The 23,534-nt window shown below is 30.0% G+C and overlaps 1 protein-coding gene across 1 annotated transcript in view; it reads right to left on the bottom strand.

Moving 5' to 3' along the window:
- The window catches only part of dtn (transmembrane protein 132C dtn), a 343,107-nt gene that overhangs the window by 213,317 nt on the left and 106,256 nt on the right, over nucleotides 1–23,534 (bottom strand). Inside the window, exon 6 of the mRNA XM_065510268.1 lies at nucleotides 23,329–23,472. Within this exon, the coding sequence (XP_065366340.1) occupies nucleotides 23,329–23,472 (144 nt within the window). The remainder of the gene's footprint in view (nucleotides 1–23,328; nucleotides 23,473–23,534) is intronic.

Raw genomic sequence — 23,534 nt, 5'->3', positions numbered from 1 at the left:
TTGTGTGGTAGGTGACTTAAACCTTGTTCCGATTCTTCCCAATTTGGTTAAACTTCATGACGTGATATGAAATTGATTCATATAAAGTTTGAAGAATTTCACAATTATAGTACTCCAGATATTTGAAAATAACTATTTACTTTAAAAAATTCAGTCTCGCCCATTTTCAGCCAATCTCCGTATAGTGACAAGAATTTGATTCATACAAAGTTTAAATACTTTACAATTATAGTACTCCAGATATTCGAAATTAACTATTTACTTTGTATGAGAGAGGCCACGCCCACTAACACAATAACATTTTCACCCAAAAAATGTAGAATAGTAAGGGTGATATTAGGGCAAAATTTTAAGAGTTCCACAATTATAGTTCTCCAGATATTCGAAAATAACTATTTACTCCTGTATAAAGTTCGAAGACTTTCAAAAGTCTCAAAATTTAGAGTTATTTTGAAACAAGTGTTTTAGGGTAGGTAGTACTTCAATACCTCTAACTCATACATTTTAAAACCGATTTCAATATTTTAAAAAATAATCTAAGAAATTGTTTAAGTTATTAAAAAAGTTAAATTTTTTTTATTTTTTTTCGTAATTTTTCAAATTCAACAATAGTTATTTTAATTTTTTTCTATGAAAACCAAATTTTTTTTTGCACAGTGCTTTAAAGACAATTTTATATAGACAAAAAGGAGATATTACTTATTAAAATCGGTTTATATTTGCAAAAGTTATTAAACTTTTTCGTAAAAAGTTCGAAAATATTTACCCTGGTTTTTTTTACATTTATATGCGCTGGGGGAGAAAATACTCAAAATGGTATTACTGAAAAGTTGAATAACTTTTACAGTTTTCATCCGATTTGAAAAATTAAAACCATGTTTTATTATTTTCTTTATACAATGATATAAATTTTTATAAGCTTTCATATCAAAATAAGCAATGAAAAGCGACTCAAATCAAAAAAGATCGTAACAAAAACAATACTTATAACTTACAAATGTATCAATAAATGCCTGTCATTTTGAAGCGTAATAAGTTTTCTTTCCCAACACGTTTAAAAAAATAAAAATTTAACAAAAACTGACTGAGTAACAGATCGATAAGTTGAAAAACATCACTGTAAACGTTTTTTTCAGAATAACTTCTGAATTTGAAGGTGTTTCTGAAATTTTTTGACACAATTTGTAATGTACTCAGCAATTCTATAACCCACACTAGGTCATTTTCCATGTTTTTTTCCATCGTTCTCTGATCATTTAGTGGTGTCCCGTTTTGGAAATTTCAAAAGGTGGCAAGTCTATACACCACAGATGGCGTATGTATTAGAAAGCTCTAGAATATACGAGCTTTGACAGTTAAAGAGCAATCTAGAGTGCAGTTGGCAGTGTTATAAATAGTGGCAGAGGTTGCAGTCGTTAGTGAGTTTAACAGAGACGCTTTTCGAATAAACATCAACTGAGTGCCTTAAAGTGTGCTGTGTTTTTCAAGTGAATTCGTGTACATTATAAAGTGTGTCTGTATTTCTGCGAATTTATAAACGTGTATAAAAAACATTGAGTGACTATTTAATTCTGTTGTTGTACATTTTAAATAAAGAGTTGTTACAATTTTTAAACTACTAAACGGCTTTTATTTGCAATCAAAAGTATCCGGTTTACTTAAAGGAAATAAACCAGCGTTTTGAAAAGGTTAAATCGTAACAATTGGTGTCAGAAGTGGGATTGCAAAATAATAAGCATGAAGCTTGAGGAACTAAAAGTTGAACAACTCAAGAAAGAATTGATTAAGTTGGAGCTACCAGGTAACAAGGCAGAATTGCAAAAGAGGCTGATAGACGAATTCAAGCGGCGTGCTATTGACATCGGTTCTTACGAATTCGAGTATAAGGAATAAATGGAAATTTCTACACGTTCAGCAACAAGCAGCATGGATTTAAGTACAATGTTTGCGGCTATGATGGAAATGATGGAAGGAATGCAAATGAAACTTCAAGAAACTTCTAAAGTAAACAACGAGAACCTGGAAGCGAAATTGAACGAAAATGCTAGAACCATCTTAGAAACTACTCAAGTAAACAACGAGAAGCTGTAACAAGAAACATCTAGAGTCAACAATGAGAAACTTCTTGCCGACAACGAGAAACTTCGTGCTGAGGTTAAAGCTGAAGTCAAAGAAACTATCAAACACTTTGCTTAAATGGAAGCGAAACTTCAAGAATCCTCTCGAGCTACAGATGAGAAAATTCAGGAAATGTTTCAAGTTATTAACAGCAGAGTGGATGTCATTGACAAAAAGGTGTCAGATTTAGAAAATGGTGTTGATCAAAAACTGCATAACCTAGAAACAAAAATCAATAAACTTCAATGCTAAGATGGACCGGTGCGAGTGATTTCAGAAGCATCTAGTAAAATAAAGGCTCCTAGTTTTGATGGCAGCACACCATTTAATATTTTCAAGTTCCAGTTTGATACAGTTGCCACGAGAAACATATGGAGCAATGAAGAAAAAGGTATCGAGTTGGAGGTACTATAACGCACAGTCGTATGAGAAAAAAAAGAGGGAAATTTGAAATTTCACATGCGCAAAGAGGAAGTGTTGTCGAGTTTTGAACTTGGACCTCATGAGCCCACCAGGAGCTGGGCCAGGGGTCCCCAAAGTAGGACACTTCGGGTATGTTCAATTTTAAAAATGATCAAATTTCTTCGTTTGTGTTCCGATTTCTAAAAAATTACACATATAGAAACATATCGGGAAATATTTGAAACCGCGGTCAAAAAACTGGAGTAGGGTGGGTAAAAATGTTTAATTTTCAAATGCGAATATCTCCTCAGCTATAGGATATAATTGATAGCTAGAAATCGTAAAGAAATCGGAACACAAACGAAGAAATATGATAATTTTAATAATTTACCATTCCCGAGGTGTCTTTAGGGAACCCTGGCCCAGCTCCTGGTGGGCTCATGAGGTCCAGATTCAAAACTTAAACTCGATAACACTTCCCCTTTGCGCATGTGCAATTTCATTCAAATCGGACTAAGGGTTTAGAAGTTACAGATTTATTTCTCTCTTTTTTTTCTCATACCACTGTGCGTTGTCCTGTCCAAATTATAAAAATGTTCGATTTGTGAATTTAATGTGTAAAATAGTTAAAAAGAGAAAAAAACATTTGATTTGAAAATATGTATGTATATATGTACATTAGGGTGGATCGATTTTTATTTTTTTCGTAATCGCTTTGGAATACCTGTTAAAAGTTGCTTTTTTAACCCCTAAATATACACAAAAAATTTCAATTTCATATAATAATAGAAAAATAAATGGGTCTAGAAAAATACCCACTTCGGCATACGTGGGTTGTATGAAAATTCATGTTTTCTCGTATATTTGACAAGTAAAAATTTGGGTTAAATACAGATTAGAAATAGTAAAATATCATAAAATATTCAAAGTCGTTTTTCTCGAAACGACTTTTTTGAATTAAGACGTTGTTGCAGCAAATGAGCGATATGTACAATGAATCTTATGGTGTTCTATTTATATTTTGATTGAAAGATCGATTCAGGTAACCAATTAAAATAAAGAAATTCTTTTTTCGATTGTTTTGCTGTGATATCATAATTTCGTTCATTGCAATGCTCTATGATACACGACATTTTTTGTTGTTGTCTGCCACGTAAACAAATAATGCTGATGGTGTTCCGACACGGGAACAGGCGACATATGGAGCCACTGGAATCCTTTGTACTTCCTTTAAGTATTGTTACTTCGATGACGTTATATATCAGGTTTTTTCCGCATATCGGGTACCATTACAAAGATGTGGTTGGTTTATGATTCGTAACATGATTACCGATCAGACTTCCAGTTGGAGATTGTGAGGCGGTAATCCGGGTAATTCCAGCGAGTTGGATAGTTGACGACATCATCTTGGGAAGTAACGGAATCCATCGATTTGTATGTCACCAATTCGACAGCAATATCACTTTAAATCTTAAAATTCTATTCGTCGACATCAATGTTTTTCGCAGTCAATATAGCACGTTAGCTCCACCAATCATGATTTTTGTAATTTTGTTTGGAAACACCTTTCGGATGAGTTCGGATTTTGATTCTGTGAACTGCAGAAAGCGACGGGAAGTTAAATGCAGCCGTTCGAAAAGTCAATTTCATTGCCAATGTTCAGTAATTGTTTGGAAAATACTTCTCCAGATAGATCGTTCTGCAGCTCGACACATACATATGTTCACAGTCAATTTGAGTTTCTTGATGTGTTTCCACACAACGCACTATAGTTCAAAGTATCACTTTTTCCGTGCGAAATTCAAATTTCGAAGTTGTTATTATTCATTATTTTTTGTTGTCAACCTGTTACTAAAACTCCAATGCAATCAAATTCGCAATTGGTTTTTGTAAAATACAAAATACAGCTTGACAGCACGCCTTCAAAGTCAAAGTTTCGATACATTTTGAATAATTTGTGAATAGTATCAATATTATATTGTAACTTTTAACCGTTAATTGTGGAAAGTATGTGAATAATTTAAATAATGTTTAAAATGGAAAACAACGAGACGTCTAAGTACTTAATTTTTCTTTCCTAAATGTTTGGAAACTATTTCCCTTTATATTAAAAATTACAATTTTTAAACATAACCATAAAGTAATTTCTTTTGAATACAAAATTTTAACTTTATAGAAGCTTTTAAAAAAATGTTAACGTTTGTTAAACTTGAAATACAAAGAAATAAATATACTGAAATGTTGTGAATTCATTTCACTTTATTTCATACTGCGCATTTTTGCGCTTTCTGAGTAATTAAATTTTTTCTAGGTTACTGTGCTATAAAAAATCAATTTTTTGAAATTTGGCTGAAAGAACGCCCAAAAGACACAAAGTATGATGCTATTATTAAATATATTGTGAAGAAAATTAGTGCTCCTGTTATTCCTAAGGGCTGTAAGAAATTATTGTAAAATGTCAAATTAAAAGTAAAATGTCAAAAATGCAGTAGAATGGAAGATAATTTTCGAAATGAAAACACTATATTACTTAATGGTGATATATGCTTTCAGATTTGTATCTTTGATTACCAATGACATCCACAGTACACAAGGTATTAATACATTCGAATGTAAAATTTTATTGAAATCTAACTAAGGATTTAGAAATTACAGATTTATTTCCCTCTTTTTTTCTATACCACTATGCGAAGTTTTATTTGATACTTCAATTAATATTTTGAATCAAATGTGTTCACAAAATGAATTACTGATTCAACTAATTTGACTGAAAACTAATATGAAATAAATTTTTTCTAATCAAAAGCAATAAATTTACTTTATTTTTCTCCTGATGGGTTAATGGTCGACAAAGGGTTAATTTTTTCTTAAATTTGTTGAAAATATAAGTATTTCTACCTATGGTATAATTTTGTTATCAAACAGTAGAATACTTTAATAGTTATTAATTTCGCACGGAAAAAGTGATAGTTTGACCTATAGTGCAACGGACGAATTCAAACATGCATTAATGCAATGTTTCCCGAAAATCACCTGCCAACAGAATCATCGCACCTCAAAACCCACTTTGATTGTTTCGTAAATCTTACAACGTTTTGTCTAATGCCTCCAAAGACTTTATGCGCCATTGTACACTCATCCCAAACGATAAGTTTGCTTTGCTGCAAAACTTATTCTTATTCTCTTTTGGTTAGTCGTCACCAGTGTTGCCCGGCAAAGTTTACCTCATGTCCCCAATCTGAAAGTCGATGTCCCCAAAAAAATCCGCATTTCAAAATTGAAATCTCCAATTTTGTCCCCATAAAAAAAATTTAATTATATTTTTAATACTAAATTTTACTATGTTGAGTTTAACAAACAAAATTTGCAATATGGCATAATTACATACGACAAGCATTTTTACATCTATTTACCTCATTGTCAGTTTTCAAAAAGTTGATTCATCGATTTTGGAACAAGTTGTTTGGAAGATGTCATTTACTTTGAAACCTTCCAAAGAATTCTTGATGTTTATCCGATTTTTGTATGAATTAGTTTTTATAACTCCTTGAGAAATCAAGAGCTTTATAATATTCGATTTTTTATTCCAGGAAAAGAAAGCATATTTTGTAAAAAATGGACAAAATAAGCCCTAATTTCACAGCATCGGAAGTGGAATCCATTTAAGTATAATTTAAAAACTCATTGTCGTATTAAAATAGAAATTAAAGAAACTTTTTGTCAGAACTTGAAAAGCGACCTAATAGGAGTTGTAGGCCTAGGTGAGGGAATACTAAAACCGTTTTCAAAGTTTTTGAAACACCCTCAAAATTTTGAGTTATTTTGAAAAAATTTTAGTACCTCTAACTCACACATATTTAGACCGATTTAAAAATTTTCACAATTTTTCAAAGAATTAAGCTTTCATAAAATGAAATGATGTATGTTTTTATAAAAAGTTTGCATATTTTTTTCGTCGTTTTTCAAATTCAACAAAGTTATTTTAATTTTTTTCTATGAAAACCTATTTTTTTACACAGTGTTTTAAAGACAATAGAATATATAGAAATAAACGTAACTTGTCGAAATCGGTTTATATTTGCAAAAGTTATTAAACTTTTTCGAAAAAAGTTCCAACAAATACCATGTAAATTAAAAACTGTACCACCATAGTGGGATGGGTATATTGAGTTAGAGCTGATGTTTGCAAAGTGCAAAAATATTGTCCCAACACCCACCTTAAAGTATACCAATCTGTTCTGCATCACTTTCTGAGTCGATTTTGCGATGTCTGTCCGTCCATGTAAACCTTGTAATCAAACTACAGGTCACAATTTCAAAGATAATTTGGTACAAGCTCTTGTATTGCCGCAAGGACGAAGCCTATTGAATTTGATTAGAATGGGTACATCATTTCTCATAGCCCCCATACGATTGCCATATCTGATAATAGTTAAGCTCTCATAAATATCTTAGTTATATAGATATAAAAACCAAATTCAGCAAAAATAAGTTTTATATATGCCGAACTCGCCTCACCAAATTTCCCATATAATGCCCACTTCCGAAAATCATTTTAATGAGCATAGAATTCTTAAAAAATGTTTTAAATTCAAATAAAATTCAACACAAATAGTTTTCATATATACAGAAGACATGTTAAGAACTAAATTTCTTTATACATTACAATGATAGCTTATAAAAATGGATATCAATGCATTGGTATAAGCTTTCATATCAAAATAAGTATTGAAAAGCTACTAAAATCAAATTTTGCTTTTTTTAGATATTCTTAACAAAAACAATACTTATAACTTACAAATGTATCAAAAGATACACGATGTTTTAAAACGTAATCAGTTTTCTTTCCAAACCCGTTGAAAAATATAAAGACAGACAAAAACTGACTAAAGCTGGCCACACACGGAATGATTTGTTCGCTTGATTTGTGATTGAAAATGTTCAATTACTTAGGATTTTGTTCGCGCACAGCCCCATTAAAAAGTAACAAGATGCGAACACGAACAAATTATACTCACAAATCAACCGTGTGTGGCCAGCTTAAGTTACAGGTCGACGATAAATTGATGAACATCACTGAAAACTTTTTTTTTAGAATAACTTCTGAATTTGAGGGTGTTTCTGAATTTTTTTTTAAATTTTTTTCACTTTCGCACAGTGTAATTAATATTTAAATCAGGGTTTCGATATTCAATAAATATGAAATTATCTCATTTCAGTTAGATTCAAAAATATTTACACTAATGAAGAATCGTTATTTCGTATTACATACTTGACAATAAAATAACTAGCAGCATCCAAATAGCCAAAAAACAAGAAATATCAATGCAACCATAGCAGAGCAACCAAAGAAATGTAAATTGCTGCCAGAGAAAATTGCTATCACAACAAAACAAAAACGAATGCTGACGCGCAATATTAGTTCGGCAAAAAAGTGTGTATGCTGCTATAGCACGAACATATATTTTGGTTGTTGTGCTACAATAACGAGTTGACAACTGGTTGTATCTGCTACTAGAAATTGCAAACTAACATTGCAATTTGTATAGTAATATATGAATAGTAACAGCAAATTTATATTAGCAGAGTTATACAAAATTATAATAGTAACTATATTTTTAGTATGCAGATTGATAAAAATGTATATTTACTGCAATTGACGGCTAATATAGTAGCAATTGTAAACCCTGATTTAAATACGAAGTCAAAAATTGGCTCTTAGAGAATGATTCAGCTTTCTGTGTTTAGCAAGAATTTAAAAAAATTTAATATCTGTCAACTCTTGATGAAATCCTTTTTTAATTTTTTTATTATCAAAATAGTGTCCTGGAAATGAAAAATCTAAAAATTTTTCATCAAATTCTGAAGAAATGAAAGAAATAAAATATGAGAATAAGCTCTATAAAATTAAAATACACAATAGAGGTATTCACAATGTAGAGTACTTGGCCTTGCAATGTAGTAAATGAGCACAATATCAAAAAACTAAACAAAATACATTAGAAATTGAAATGTTTGTCTTCTGCTTTATTACTAGGCCAAGTACTCTACATTGTGAATACCGCTAATATCTAAAAATGTAAAATCACCAAAAATGGATGTAAATCCCCAAATTTTGTTAAAATCCCCAAATCCCTCCCCACGAAATTCTGTCCCCAAAAAAATCTTGAAATCCCCAAATTGGGGACAAATTCCCACATCTGGCTACACTGGTCGTCACTGAGATTGCGACGAATACACATGTTAAGCGGACGTATTGCTATTTTTTAATTTTTTGTTATTTTTTTTTTTTTTCATGGTCACTGAAAGAAATTAAGCAGTATGTTTACAAAATATTTTATGATGTAAAAAGCTTTCGATAATTTTCAATGCCTTTTATGTTATAGAACACTTAAGGAAAATAGGGAGTATGTAATAAAAAGACATTACGAATCGTTTCATAGTGAAATAAATAAATTTAATGTTATGGAAAGGGAAGAGCTTTTTAATAAACATAAAATTATTTTTTTGGAAAAACTAAAATGTTGGATGTTTGAATTAGAAAACAATGATAAAAAGCCAGAAGATCAAACAATAAAAAGAAAACCATCAAGCTTAGATATTGTTAGGCACGGTAGGCCATTTTCTGATGGTATTTTTATTAAAAAAAAATTTTAAAGAAAATTTTTGAAAACCTTAATTATAAACCAAAGTTTATGAAATCTCTCCCCTTGTCCCGTAATACCATAATTCGGCGCACAAGTCAATAGGAGCTTCTTTAGAATTTGCAATTAGAGAAAAATTAAGAAATTGCAAATATTTCTCTTTTTGTTTAGATGAAAGCACAGATATAAACTATTTTTGCCAACTAGTCATTTGTATTAGATGCGTAGATGAATATTACAATGTTTTTGAAACAATGTTTTTTGTTGTTGTTCGATATCATCAGCGAAAAACTTTTTTCTTTTGTGGATATCGATAAATTAGCAGGAGTCTGTACGGATGGTGCAAATGTCATGACGGGCAAATACTAAGGTTTCGTTGGCCAATTAAAAAAAACGTGGAATTGAAGTTCCCACATTTCATTGCATTATTCATCAGACCGCCCTGTCATCCAAATTTATAAGTGAGTACCCCGCCATGAAGACTGCAGAACGTATAATTAACATAATACGAGGGGGCATCACTCACTTAGCCACAGAAAATTTGTCAGTTTTCTAAAAAATAAAAAGGCTTCTCATAACAATCTTAAAATGTTTACAGAAGTTCGGTGGCTAAGTCGTGGCGATTGCCTAAACAGATTATTTGACATAAGGGAGTGAAGTGCTTCAGTTTTTAGAAACGGAGAATATAGAAATATCTGAAATACAGTATTTAAAAGACAATGAATTTATTTTAGATTTAGCATTTTAGGCAGATACAACTAACATCTTAAATGAATTAAATTTGAAACTTCAAGGAAAGGAAAATAATTTACATGATTTGTCCAAAATTCTTTTTACTTTTAAAACCAAATTATTTTTAGTTATATCACAAATTCAATACGAAGACTTTTCAAATTTTCCAAAAACTTCACTTATTTATGTAAATCAGAACAAAAATAAAATAAATGAGTTTTTAGCAATATTTGAAATACTTTTTTTTAACTTTCAAGATATATTTAAAGATTTTGAAAATATGCAACCGTTACTTGATATTTTCGAAAACCCTTATAATTGCGATTTAACCAATTTCGAATTTAAAATCCAATCAGAACTGATAACACTTCGAAGCGAAGTAAATACTCTAGATAAAATGAATGAGAGTTCTGAAAAAATTTGGATGGTTTTACATTTCCCGAACTTAAAAAAATTCGCTGAAATGCTTATCAATTTTCCCCTCAACTTACCTCTGTGAACAAATTTTTTCGGATTTGAAATTCATTTGTTCCAAGCAACGAAATAAATTATGTTCCGCAAATTTAAAAAAATATTCTTTTAATACGAAACTGCCGCAAAAGTATATAATATCGTAGTGTATAGTTTAAAATTAAAACGAAAATTCTTATTTTTAATCACTGTTTTCTAATTCAAACATTAAGGATATTCATTTCAAATAAATGGAAAATTACACTCTGATTATCTTACACAACAAACACAAGAACAAAATTCAACAAAAAAAATAAAAGTGTAAAAAAATCAGAGTGTAATTTTCCATTTATTTGAAATGAATATCCTTAATGTTTGTATTAAAAAAACAGTGATTAAAAATGAGAACTTTTGTTTAAATTTTAAACTATACAGTATATTTACAAAAAAAATAATTAAATTTTTCTTTGCTATTAAATTGCATCCATTCTTATAGTAAACTTTTCGTTCAGTGCATCTCTCATTCGCTCACCAACACAAATTCATTTGTTCCAAGCAACGAAATAAATTATGTTCCGCAAATTTAAAAAAAATATTCTTTTAATACGAAACTGCCGCAAAAGTATATAATATCGTAGTGTATAGTTTAAAATTAAAACGAAAATTCTTATTTTTAATCACTGTTTTCTAATTCAAACATTAAGGATATTCATTTCAAATAAATGGAAAATTACACTCTGATTATCTTACACAACAAACACAAGAACAAAATTCAACAAAAAAAATAAAAGTGTAAAAAAATCAGAGTGTAATTTTCCATTTATTTGAAATGAATATCCTTAATGTTTGTATTAGAAAACAGTGATTAAAAATGAGAACTTTTGTTTAAATTTTAAACTATACAGTATATTTACAAAAAAAAATAATTAAATTTTTCTTTGCTATTAAATTGCATACATTCTTATAGTAAACTTTTCGTTCAGTGCATCTCTCATTCGCTCACCAACACAAATACAGTTTTAGCTTCACAGCGGATTTTTTTCCCCATACATCTTCCAACTGAGACCAATGTAGGTGCGTCTAATCCAAAGTCTGTATTCAGTTTCCACTTACATTTACACAGCGATGGCCTAGGCCGTCATAAGGGTCCAACTCTACCGACAATGTAAGCGAAGGTCGGATGGGTCCAACTCCACCTACATTGTAAGCGAGATTTTCAGCTTTCACTTTTTTTAATCGTCTTAAATTTCTTTTACTGAAGCCGAACATTTCTTTTAATATGAAAAACATACAACAACACTTACTATTTTTAATTTATACTTATTTATTTTATTTAATTAATTATTTATTTTTAACGCAGATATGCCGACTGTACTACATGTAGTTCTTGTTTACAGGATACGTCACGTTTATCAAAATACCATTTTTTGTTGTTCACATAGTACTTAGTACTCACCACTACCTCATGGGAGATTGGGTGATCGCATTCTTTTTTTGCTAATATTTTTGAGTTATTGAATTTTTAGTTTGTGATATTTTCAAAATGCCCATATTTAGTTATTATGGACATATCTCGTTTGTACTGAAAGTAAAATTTTGTACATTTACGAGTGAATAAATACTATATTTTTTTGGAATTTATATTTATGAAGAGTAGCTTGATTGTTATATGCATGAATGTTTCATTATTGCGTTTTAGTTTTTTTGTTGTGACCCCAAAGTCCTATATATAGGACGACTTAAAAAAACACTTTTTTCGATAAATTTTTTAAAAACGGAATATCTGGGTTAATGCTACAATCACGGTTAAACCACTTGTACTTTCAAAAACACTTTACAATATGAAATTTTACTTTGAAAGAATAGAAAAAACAAAGAAACGCCGAAAAATAAATAACGGGACAACGGCTGAACCAAAACTACATTACTTAGCCATCCAATTCGTATGCAAGTACGATGACAAAATTTTATTCGATTTTGTATTTTTCTTTAATTCTAATATGTATTTCATTTTACAATGGAATAACAATAGGACTCATCTGAATCGGATGCTAGTTGTATGCTCTTAACCAATTTTATTTTATGTTTTCCTATTGACATAATAGTATACATTTGGATGTGTTTTAAATTGTAATAACCGGCGGACTGCTGGGTTTGGACATCTCTGGTTTAGTAGCACACACTTTGTTGCGCGTCAGCATTCGTTTTTTGTCGTGCTTGCAATTTTCTCTGGCAGCAAATTTACATTTCTTTGGCTGCTTTGCTATAGTTGCATTGATATTTCTTGTTTTTTGGCTATTAGGATGCTGCTAGTTATTTTATTGTCAAGTATGTAATACGGTATAACGAATATTCATTAATTATATAAATTAGTTTTATTGAAATTTTGATAAAAAAATAGAACATAGTTTTATACCAAAATATTCTCCGTAAACAGTGTTGCCACAACCTCAAAATATTTGTAACCAAGTTTGATTAAAATAAGTAACAGAGCTATATTCGGCTGTGCCGAATCTTATATACCCTTCACCAAAGTATACCTTACCGAAGGTTTGTGCATTGAGAAAAAAAACAACAACAAATGTATTTATAAATATTTACTCATGCAAAACACTTCATATACCAACAACATGAAGAAAGTCATAAATCCGGACAATCATACGTATTTACACTACGAATGCTCAGTCAAAACTAACCAAATAAACAAAACAAGTCTTGCACAATTGTATGTTGAAAAAAAATAACAACATAAATAAAAAAAATAAACGAAACAAACTCAACCACATATAAATTATTCATGCGTGTGTTTGATTTGTTATTCTCATTTCATCCATTCCACATTGTAGATTCTGCAATGTGAAATGTTGTTGTTGTGTGTTTGTGCTCATATGAGAACACATTATAAACAACTCTCTCTAGTTGGGTGTTTATATTTCATATAAACACACAACTAAACTTGTGTTTTCTTTTTATGTTATTATATACATACATATCTACATGATTTCATGAAACACTAATAAAATACATGGTCTATTTTGGTTTTTCCTTATATCTCGGCCATATGTGGACCGATTTTCTCGATTTTAAATAGCAACCGAGCCGGAAGAATTCTGGAGATTTTGATGTATCCATCATGTTTGTAAGTTATTTAGGGGATTTGGAAAGTTGATTTCAACATACAGACGGACATGGCTATATCGAATCCGCTATCTATAACGATCCAGAATATATATACTTTATGGTGTCGCAAATGAAAAATGTAGAAATTACAAACGGAATGACAAACTTATATATACCCTTGCCACTCATGGTGAAGGGTATAAAAATAACCAAAATGTTAAAAAAGTAACCAAAAAAAATTTGTCGCAAACGTCTTGGTTTTTTTTTTAACGTTTATTTATTTATAGAATCTGCCTTACTTAGGCCTGACAATAAGTAATAAAATTTTATAACTAAAATTAAAAATAAATGCTCTCTGACGGGAGCGTTGATGTTCATATGGGCCACATCTTAGCGGGGTGGTAGATCGGCTCTACGAAGCTTTGATCTTGTTTGGGTCTGTGTGAGATGTCTTGCAAGCGGGTTCGGGTGGTTCCACAATTTCATGATGTATTTCTCACGGACATTCTTGAACGTAGTTTTTCCCTCTACCGGTGGTTTGATGTTATGTGTGGCTTTCCAAAGAGAAAAGTTCGTATGTTTAGTATTCGTCAAACTCTCAATGTATCTTTCGTTTCTGCGATCCTCTTCTAAACAAAGGGCTCTCTTCAGTCTTCTAGTAGCGATGGACAGCCTCTGCTTTGCAGCAGGTGATCTATTTTGTTGCCACTCTCTTCTAAGCTTTCTCTTTTCGAGAAGCAATCGTTCAATATCTGAATTGGAAATATGCATTTTTAACTTTCTAGAGATATCGATCCTTGAATGATCCAGAGCCGAAATAATTAATGACGTGAAGTTATTGACGCATTCGTTTATCTCTCCCTCACACTGTATATTTGGATTTGTGTGGATATGGCTACTGATAAACTTTTTGTATTTAAGCCAATTTGTTTTGTAAAACGGAATATTTTCAGGAGATTTTGGTATATTTTTCCCATAATAGGTGACTATTACGGGTGAATGGTCGGAAGATAAATCAAAAGATATTTCCGTAGATATTGAATTTCGATCTACATTTCTGGATCAGTAGGCCAGTATGTTGGTTGGCCAGGGGATATGACATCCAGGGAATTCTTACTGTCAACTAGGGCTTTGTAGAGCTGTCTACCTCTAGGGTTAATTAGCCGTGAACCCCAGTATGTGTGTTTCGCATTGTAATCACCACATCTCCTAGAGTTTCAAAGAATTCTTCAAATTTGTCCTTAGTCATCGAAAATCGTGGGGGGCAATATATGGAACTCACTGTAAGATTTCCAAATAAACATTCCAGTCGTATGGAAGTTGCTTGCATATATTCTTTTGAAAATTCATCTAGGGCATAATGTTTTAAAGGGATTTTAATCAAGATACCAGTACCACCATGAGCTTTTCCGTCGGGATGATTTGTGTTATGGAATGAAAATCCTGGAATATTAAAGTTGTATCTATTTGTAAGGTGTGTCTCAGAAATTAACATCACATCGACGTCTTTACTTATCATAAAATTATAAACCTCAGATTTATGTTGGTTCAAACCATTAGCATTCCAAAAACAAACTTTCAAGGAACTCATTTTTTGATAGGAGGATTTGAAGCATTTGGTTATGCGCTCTCAAAAGCTCTGGTATTGTGTTTTGCATGGTTGACATTATGTTAGTCATGTTTTGATTAAGAGAGGTAATATTTTGTGTAAGCGCTTTTAACAGCTTTTCTAACCCTCCCGTATTTTGGGGTATATTAGGCTGCTTATTTTCTGACTTCAAAACACCAGCGTAAGAGTTGGTTCCAGATTTAGCCGTGTTTAATTGTGTGAAATTTGCATTCATTGTCGTAGAGTTCTTATTTTCATTATTACGGGCTACTGAATTTACTGGTGTAGGGAAATCTATGTTACCCGCAGATGGAACAAAAAAGTCATCTCTCTTTGGTTGACGCCTATCTCTCTCAATCTTTTTAATAATTCTTTGTAAACTGGGCATAATTCGCCGTATGGTCGCCACCACAGTTTCCACATTTCTTTTTGAGACTCTTTTGGATAATATCACATTGTGATGAAGAATGCAAGTCTCCGCATGCAACACATACAGTGCGTAGAGTACAATAATTTCTCGTATGTCCAAACTCTTGACAGTTACCACACTGGACGGGACGATTTCGCTTGAGAGGTTCCTCAATAGTTATTCTACGATTCAGTAAATAACGAAGAGAGTATATTGGATGAGTTTCATTCCCTTTTAGTTTTTTATCATCTGGATCTAACTCTACTCTAAACATTGGTTTAGGAGTTTTGTCTCTGTTAAATATATTTATTACTACTTTCGTTTTATAGCCCAATTCTTCCAGGGCCTCCTTGATTTCGTTAGGTTCTACACTTGACTATATACGCTTTATGACCACTATAAGGCCCTTACTACTTTTCAGCTGATATGTGTAGAAATTCTTCTTGCCGTCGTTTAAGTATTGATAGATTTTTCTATAATCCTCCTCACTGTATATGACTATTTTCGTTTCATGCATACCACCTTTTCTGATTGGGACGATGTGGAAATTATTTTTTCCATCAAGATCAATTAATATTTTTACCAAATTCTTAGAACTAGGTTCCCGAAGGAAGATTGGTGGTGGCTTTAATGGTTTCTGATTAGAATTACCATTTTAACAGACTTGTAGTTAGTTTCTGCTTTTTAAAAGGTGTCTCCTTTTTTGTGGACTTAAAATTCTTTTATTAATACTTATGTATCTAAGCATACCTGGTAATACTGCTGGTTTTGTTGTGGTTATATTTCGTACATCCTTTGGAATGGCACCCTTCGATTGTTACTACTTACGGTTTTATTAGTGTTAATTACACTTGCGCTCTCATTAGAATTTGTTTTCTGTGGTTTATTTAAAGCCATAGTAGGCGTTCATATTGTTCAGGTTACGATGATTTTCGTCAAACAACCCGAATGTGAACAAAAGCGCGTAATAGAGCGTAAAAATACATACAATTCATTCAGTTTCTTGATGTTGTTGTGGATATTTTATTTTTTACCCAAAAGATCCTCTTTTTGCCTACCAATGATTTAAAGCTTGTGTATACATGTTTAACTCTGATGTTGTTGTTGTGTTTAACACAGGCGTATTGTTCTTTATATTGGAATTTTTTTTATTCTCTTTTGTGCTATATTCTATACAATCACTTTTCGGTGATATTGATTGCATATTATTTGCATCATATAATTGAAGAGCGGGGGAACAATAGGTTTGGCGGTTAAATAATGTTTGTTGTAATTGCGACAGTTATATTTTTTTGATCACTCTCCCCACTGAGAAATATGTATGCATTTCTGCCGTTTAAGCTGAGTCTAGCAGTCTCATCATGAGAACTCATATGCTCTTTCACTCAAATCAAAAGAAAAGGAACACAAACACACTTTCTTATTACTTTAAATCTATTTTTGATAATGTAACAATTTTTTTTGTTTTTTTTTACACTGTTTTAGGTGCACAATTGTTTTTTTTTATTATTTTTCTTTAAGCGTCCAAATCGCCAAATATTGTATATATTTTTAATTTTAAAAAAAACTTTAACACTTTTAACTTCAATAAAAGTATGGAGCGAGCTAAAAACACGTCTGTGTCTTAAGAAACTTAACTTTTAACTTTTGTTTACAAAAAAATTATTTTTTGTCAAGATTTCAACATTTAGAATACATATTATGAAAATAAATTCTTAATTCAAAATATTCTGAAAAATCGACAGAAATAATTTTTAATTCATTTTTTTTTAAATATTTAAAAAAAATTCCAGTTTCATGCCTTTTTATTTTTTTTATTTTACAGAATTATTTTTACTAAATCTTTTAACCTTTTAAAAATCTTTTAATTTTTTTAAAATGTACTTCATTTTGTGTATGCTCTACATGAAATACCTGACATATATTTTCAAATAGTGCCATAGATTTTCAAATATTACACTTTTGCTGTGGTTTTGCTGAACATTTTTCATATTAATTATCTTATTTGCGTTACTGGCTACATCAAGAAAACAATTTTATAATTTTTATAAATTATTAATGATTTTTTTAATATTTGAATTTAAATATCATTGTCTCATGTAAATACAGTTTTATACAGATGTCTATATGCATACGACATTGGTAGTTTTCATTAGAGTATCTATATATATAAAAATGAAATGGTCCAGGTATGTAATGTCATCACGTGAGAACGGCTGGAGCGATTTGGCTGATTTTTTTTTTATTCGATTCGAAATTTTCCAAAAAATTAAAAAACAACTGGAAAACAAATAAATTTTGTTTACCTAAAAATATTTAAAATTTTGAAGTATAATTTGGTGAAGGGTATATAAGATTTGGCACAGCCGAATATAGAAATAGAAAATTGTTGTTTTCTATTACTGAGCAACAATTATACATAAAAAAGTAAGATTTCTATTTCCGCGGCGACCACTCATAATTTCTTATTTCATTATTAACGATTAGTTTGATTACACTAGATCAAAGGTTTTCAAAAGAATAATAATTGTCCATTTTGAATGCTAATATAGTGTTACGAAATTGTACTTGAATTCAAATATAACGATTTTAAGGGCTGATTTAAAAGTAGCATAATGCTTTCAAATAACAGTGCTGTAATGGCAGACTGTAACATATCTGTGGGCATTGTTAAATAAAAGCTTTCAGTTGATTTGATCGTAAGTTGGCAACGCTGTATTCGAATATTCAGTTAAAGAACATTGTAGAAAGTACACCACATATGGCGTATGATCTAGAATATTCGAACTTTGACAGTTAAAGAGCTTTCTAGATGGTAATGCAGTGTTATAAATAGTGGCAGAGGTTACAGTCGTGAGTGAGTTGATCAGAGACGCTTTTCGAAGAAACATCATCTAAGTGCCTTAAAGTGTGTTGTGTTTTTTTCAAGTAAATTTGTGTACATTATAAATTGTGTCTGTAATTCTGAGAATTTATAAACCTGTATAAAAAAACATTGAGTGGCTATTTAATTCTGTTGTTGTTGTACATTTTAAATAAATAAAGAGTTGTTACAATTTTCAAACTACTAAACAGCTTTTATTTGCAATCAAAAGTATCCGGTTTATTTAAAAGAAATAAACCAGCGTTTTAAAAAGGTTAAAACGTAACAATAGTTACATCAAGAATCTTTTATGTTTCGAAATTTTCAGGAGATGGTTTGTAAAGAAAAAAAACTGAAAAAATTGGGAAATTTCAATTTTTAATATATTTCCTTCCTTTCACTTCTCACTTTTCTTAATAAGATACAGCTCCCTAAAGTATGCAGTACATATTTTGATATTTAGAAGAAAAACACCAAAAATGGGTATGTAATGTGAATATAAAATCAGCAATATTTCGAAAACGTGAGTTTAACATAGTACTAAGAGTTCATCAACTCGTGCAAAATGTAATTGAAATTTCTGCCACCAAAATGTCTGTTCCGCTGGTGTAATTAAATGACAAAAATTGGTTGAAAAATGTTAAAGTTATCAAAAATTCACCAGACCATTAACGTGTCTCAGGCCACTTGAACAAGAAATTTAGAAAAAAAATTATCACATTTTGAGAAATATTAAAATTAAAGATAATTTTTACTTAAAATATATCCGTGTTTACTTGTGTATGAGTTTATGTCCTTGTAATATACCGTTAACTTATTCGCTGGTATGGCCAACAAAATTTTATTTTTTAACGGCAGTTTCAAATCTCTATTTTCAAATTTTTCAAAATTTTGTTAAACAAATTTCAGAATTGTTTGATCATTACATTTTGATTTATTGAGATTATGATAGGGAATAAAAATTTGAAAAAATTATGTCAATACCTCCTACAGTTTTTCCGTACCTGCGATTTAAATTTTGCAATTTTCGAGAAAAACTAATTTTTTTGGCTATTTTTTGGCAAATGAGCCCAATTTCCTTACTGTTATGAATTTTAAGTTAAACTATTCATACTATTATAGTCCAGGTAATTTTAAATATACACAGAAAAAATTATGAATGAAATATTTCCAAACAAACGCTTGTTTGAAATAAAATTTATATTTTAGTATTATTTTTATTTGGTTTTATTAATATATTTATTGATTTTAAATTTTGTTTTTAACAATGCTGACAACTTTTTAAATAATCAAAAACGCATATTTATTCTTAAATTTTCTTTATTTATTGTACTGCAAATCAAGAACGTTTTTATATTACGAAACATTTTTATAATTTGTTAAACCATAGGCAGCACTTCTACACAAACAACTTTTTTTCTTTACAAATATTTTATTTGGTTTTAAGAAACATTTAAATAGAATCGAATATTTTTTTTAAATGACTTTATATTTTTTTTGTTTACTATGAAACAAAAACAAATTTATGTAATTTGACAGACAGTTGGAAAAATAAATATTAAAAAAATATAACATTTTTATGTAAAGGGGTTTAAATGTTTGTCCATTTTGTGGTCTGCATTGTCCAGACCGGGTATTGTTGAACTGAATGACGTCGATAATATTGGAGTTCATGCTTAACATTCGGTAAGTATGATATTACAATAGTTGACAATACTGTTAAGCGTTCCGGTGCAATTTCAGAATTCCAGATGATTGGGTGCCTATTCCGACTATTCTTCTTGCGATAATACTTAATAAATGGTAAGTACGCTTGATTACCAATTAATTAAAAATATGCTAATAAATACAGTTCATAATGAATTTTTCTCTATTTTCTCGTAGGTGAAGAATATTCAGTGTTATTGGATTCCCGTTATATGGAAAGTGCGCAAGTTTGGCTGACATCTCACGAATTCATTCCTGGATATTTTCTATTAAAACTGTCTACAAAATTATTTTATTTTAAAAACATTGTATTATTCAAAATATTGTGTATTTTCTATAGAAAATATTATTTTCAGCAGTATTTTCTATAGAAAATGTTGTTTATAACAGTATTTTCTATAAAAGTTTTACTAATTTTTAATTGTATTTTTTATGAATATTTTTATTGATTTAAATATAAAATTGTTTGAATTTGTACTCAAAGCCAATTATTTGTTTTTGTTTTATTAAAAAAATTGTTTGATATTTGGAGGATATTCAAATATTATAGTTTATTAATTGTAACAATATTTTAATAAGAAAAAAAATATTTTTGTTCAATAAAAATATTACGAAATGTAGTGTTTGATTTTGTGAATTTTAGTAAATTATTTGTTTGATTTTATAAAATTTGTGTTTGAATACGAAATTTAGTTTTTTCTGTGTAGTCTGCAAGTTTTACTAAAATTGGATAACGTTATCCTTTAAATTTTAATTATTGCGAACAATGCATATGCATTTATTTGTACATGATCAAAAAGGGGGGAACTGGATACTACGGTACCGTGAAATAACTCCCAAATGAAATAAATCCCAATGAAATAACTGCCATCAAATATGAAATAATTCCCAAACTTGAAAAATTAAATAACTACCAAAGGGTAAATGAAATTACTCCCAATAATCGGCGGTTACATAATTTTAAAAATATTAGTCCCAAAAAAAGTGAAATAACTCCCAATGAAATAAATCCCAATACAAATGAAATAATTTCCAATCCGAAGTAATTTATTTATGTAATCTAACTCCCAATGAAATAAAGAACTACATTTTTTGCATTGCGGGCCTATGGCGTAGAGCAAAATTTTCCTAAGTGTATCAAAAACTGGCTTCGCTCAAAAAAATAGTTTTGCATTGACATTACAAATTTTTTTTTTCCATTACAAAACTTGTCTTTGAACACTGATTTGTATACCCTTCACCTTCGTGAGAAGGGTATATATAAGTTTGTCATTCCGTTTGTAATTTCTACATTTTTCATTTCCGACCCTATAAAGTATATATATTCTGGATCCTTATAGATAGCGGAGTCGATTAAGCCATGTCCGTCTGTCTGTCTGTTGAAATCAATTTTCTGAAGACCCCAGATATCTTCGGGATCCAAATCTTCAATAATCCTGTCAGACATGCTTTCGAGAAGTTTGCTATTTAAAATCAGCAAAATCGGACCACAAATGGCTGAGATATGAGGGAAAAAACAGGACAACCTCGATTTTTGACCTATTTTTGACCTATATCTGGATTACTAAGACATTAATATAGACAATATGGATATCTAATGATAGATATTTCAAAGACATTTGCAACGACGTATATAAGACCATAGTAAGTTGCACCTACAATGGGTCAAAATCGGAAAAAATATTTTTTAACCCGAATTTTTTTTTCACAAAAAAAAAATTAAAAAACAAAAAAAAAATTTAAATTTAAAAAAATTAAAAAAAAAATTTTTAATTTTTTTTTCCAAAAAATGAAAAAAACAACTGGAAAAAAAATAAATTTTGTTTACCTAAAAATATTTAAAATTTTGAAGTATAATTTGGTGAAGGGTATATAAGATTTGGCACAGCCGAATATAGAAATAGAAAATTGTTGCATTCTATTACTAGCAACAATTATACATAAAACAAGTAAGAGGTTTTATGTATAATTGTTGCTCAGTAATAGAATACAACAATTTTCTATTTCCGCGGCGACCACTCATAATTTCTTATTTCATTATTAACGATTAGTTTGATTACACTAGATCAAAGGTTTTCAAAAGAATAATAATTGTCCATTTTGAATGCTAATAAAGTCACATCAAGAATCTTTTATGTTGATCCTAACATGTTGTAATTGCAACAAAAGTTTTAAAACTCTTAAAATTTTGTCAACAATATGAAATGAAAATTAAATAAGGCCCAAATAAAATGAAATAAAGCCCAAAAATATTTTTTATGAAATAAACTCCAATTATTTTTTCTTTTTGATTTTACTTCAATTGGAAGTTATTTCATAATGAAATAATTCCCAATTTAAAAATGAAATAACCCCCAAAATAAATGAAATAAAGCCAAATTTTAAGTTTTTAAAATTTTATTGGGACTTATTTTATTTTCCTAATTTGGCGTTATTTCATTGGGTGTTATTTCATGTCGCCAAAGATTATTTTTGTATTGTCGGCCTTTGTCAGTTCGCAACGATTTGTTTATGTGTATTTTTAGAATGAGCTTAAAGGGGGGTCAGGCGGCATGCATTGCTTGTGTTTTTTGCCATGTATTAGGACATTTTTCCACATGTAAACATATACATACCGTGTGATCCATATGAAACTTAGTGTATGTAAAATACATGTGTATTACTCGTGACATTTTTGGCAATTAGAGCATGTTCTATTTTTGTGTGTATAACAGTGTTGTATTTTGAAATACAACAAGATTAATAACTAATCCTTTTTGTCCGAATCCACACGTTTTTGAAAAAATCTAAATTTAAATATATTATTTTTAATGGGAACGTCAAAAACCTATATGCAGCTATATGAAGTAGTGCCCCAAATCATATGAAACTTGGTAGGTCATCTTAGAAACATAAAGAATGTATACAAATCAAATTTCAATAAATTTATAAACAAAAAAGTTGGGGCAAATCGACCAGATCGGCATATGGCAGCTATATGAAATATTTTTCCCATATTTTATGTCATGTACATAGATATCAAATGAAAGACATTCCCAAGACCTTAGAAATTCGGAAAAAAATTTACAAAAACTTTCTTTATAATTTTTTTTAAATACGTATGTGTAGAAAATCATTTCTTAGCTTCTTGTGATGAAATTGCAAAATAGAATCCAACAAAAGTTCGCCAAGTAAAGGTGGTAAAGGGAACCTAAAAAATGTTTGTTTCAGCTCACCTGATTTAGAAAAACTATGTAATTCGATATCCTTATTATTCAATTATTAAAAATTTTACCTTAATGACGCTTTCATCTTCAGCAAAACAAGAACTTTGTAAGGTTACATCTGCCACTTTTCCTCCCTGTGATACAATGAAAACCTTCATTGCTTGGGCAACCTGTCGCCCTGTTAGCACAGCAGTATTCATTAGTTCCCAGTTCTGAAAGAATACATAAATATACATATATTAGATGCATTGGTTTAATCCATATTTTATACATT

Source organism: Calliphora vicina, chromosome 4 (assembly GCF_958450345.1).
Source record: "Calliphora vicina chromosome 4, idCalVici1.1, whole genome shotgun sequence".
In the NCBI taxonomy this organism is placed as follows: domain Eukaryota; kingdom Metazoa; phylum Arthropoda; class Insecta; order Diptera; family Calliphoridae; genus Calliphora; species Calliphora vicina.
The sequence above is the reverse complement of the archived record's forward strand: the minus strand, read 5'-3'. Positions and strand labels throughout refer to the sequence as shown.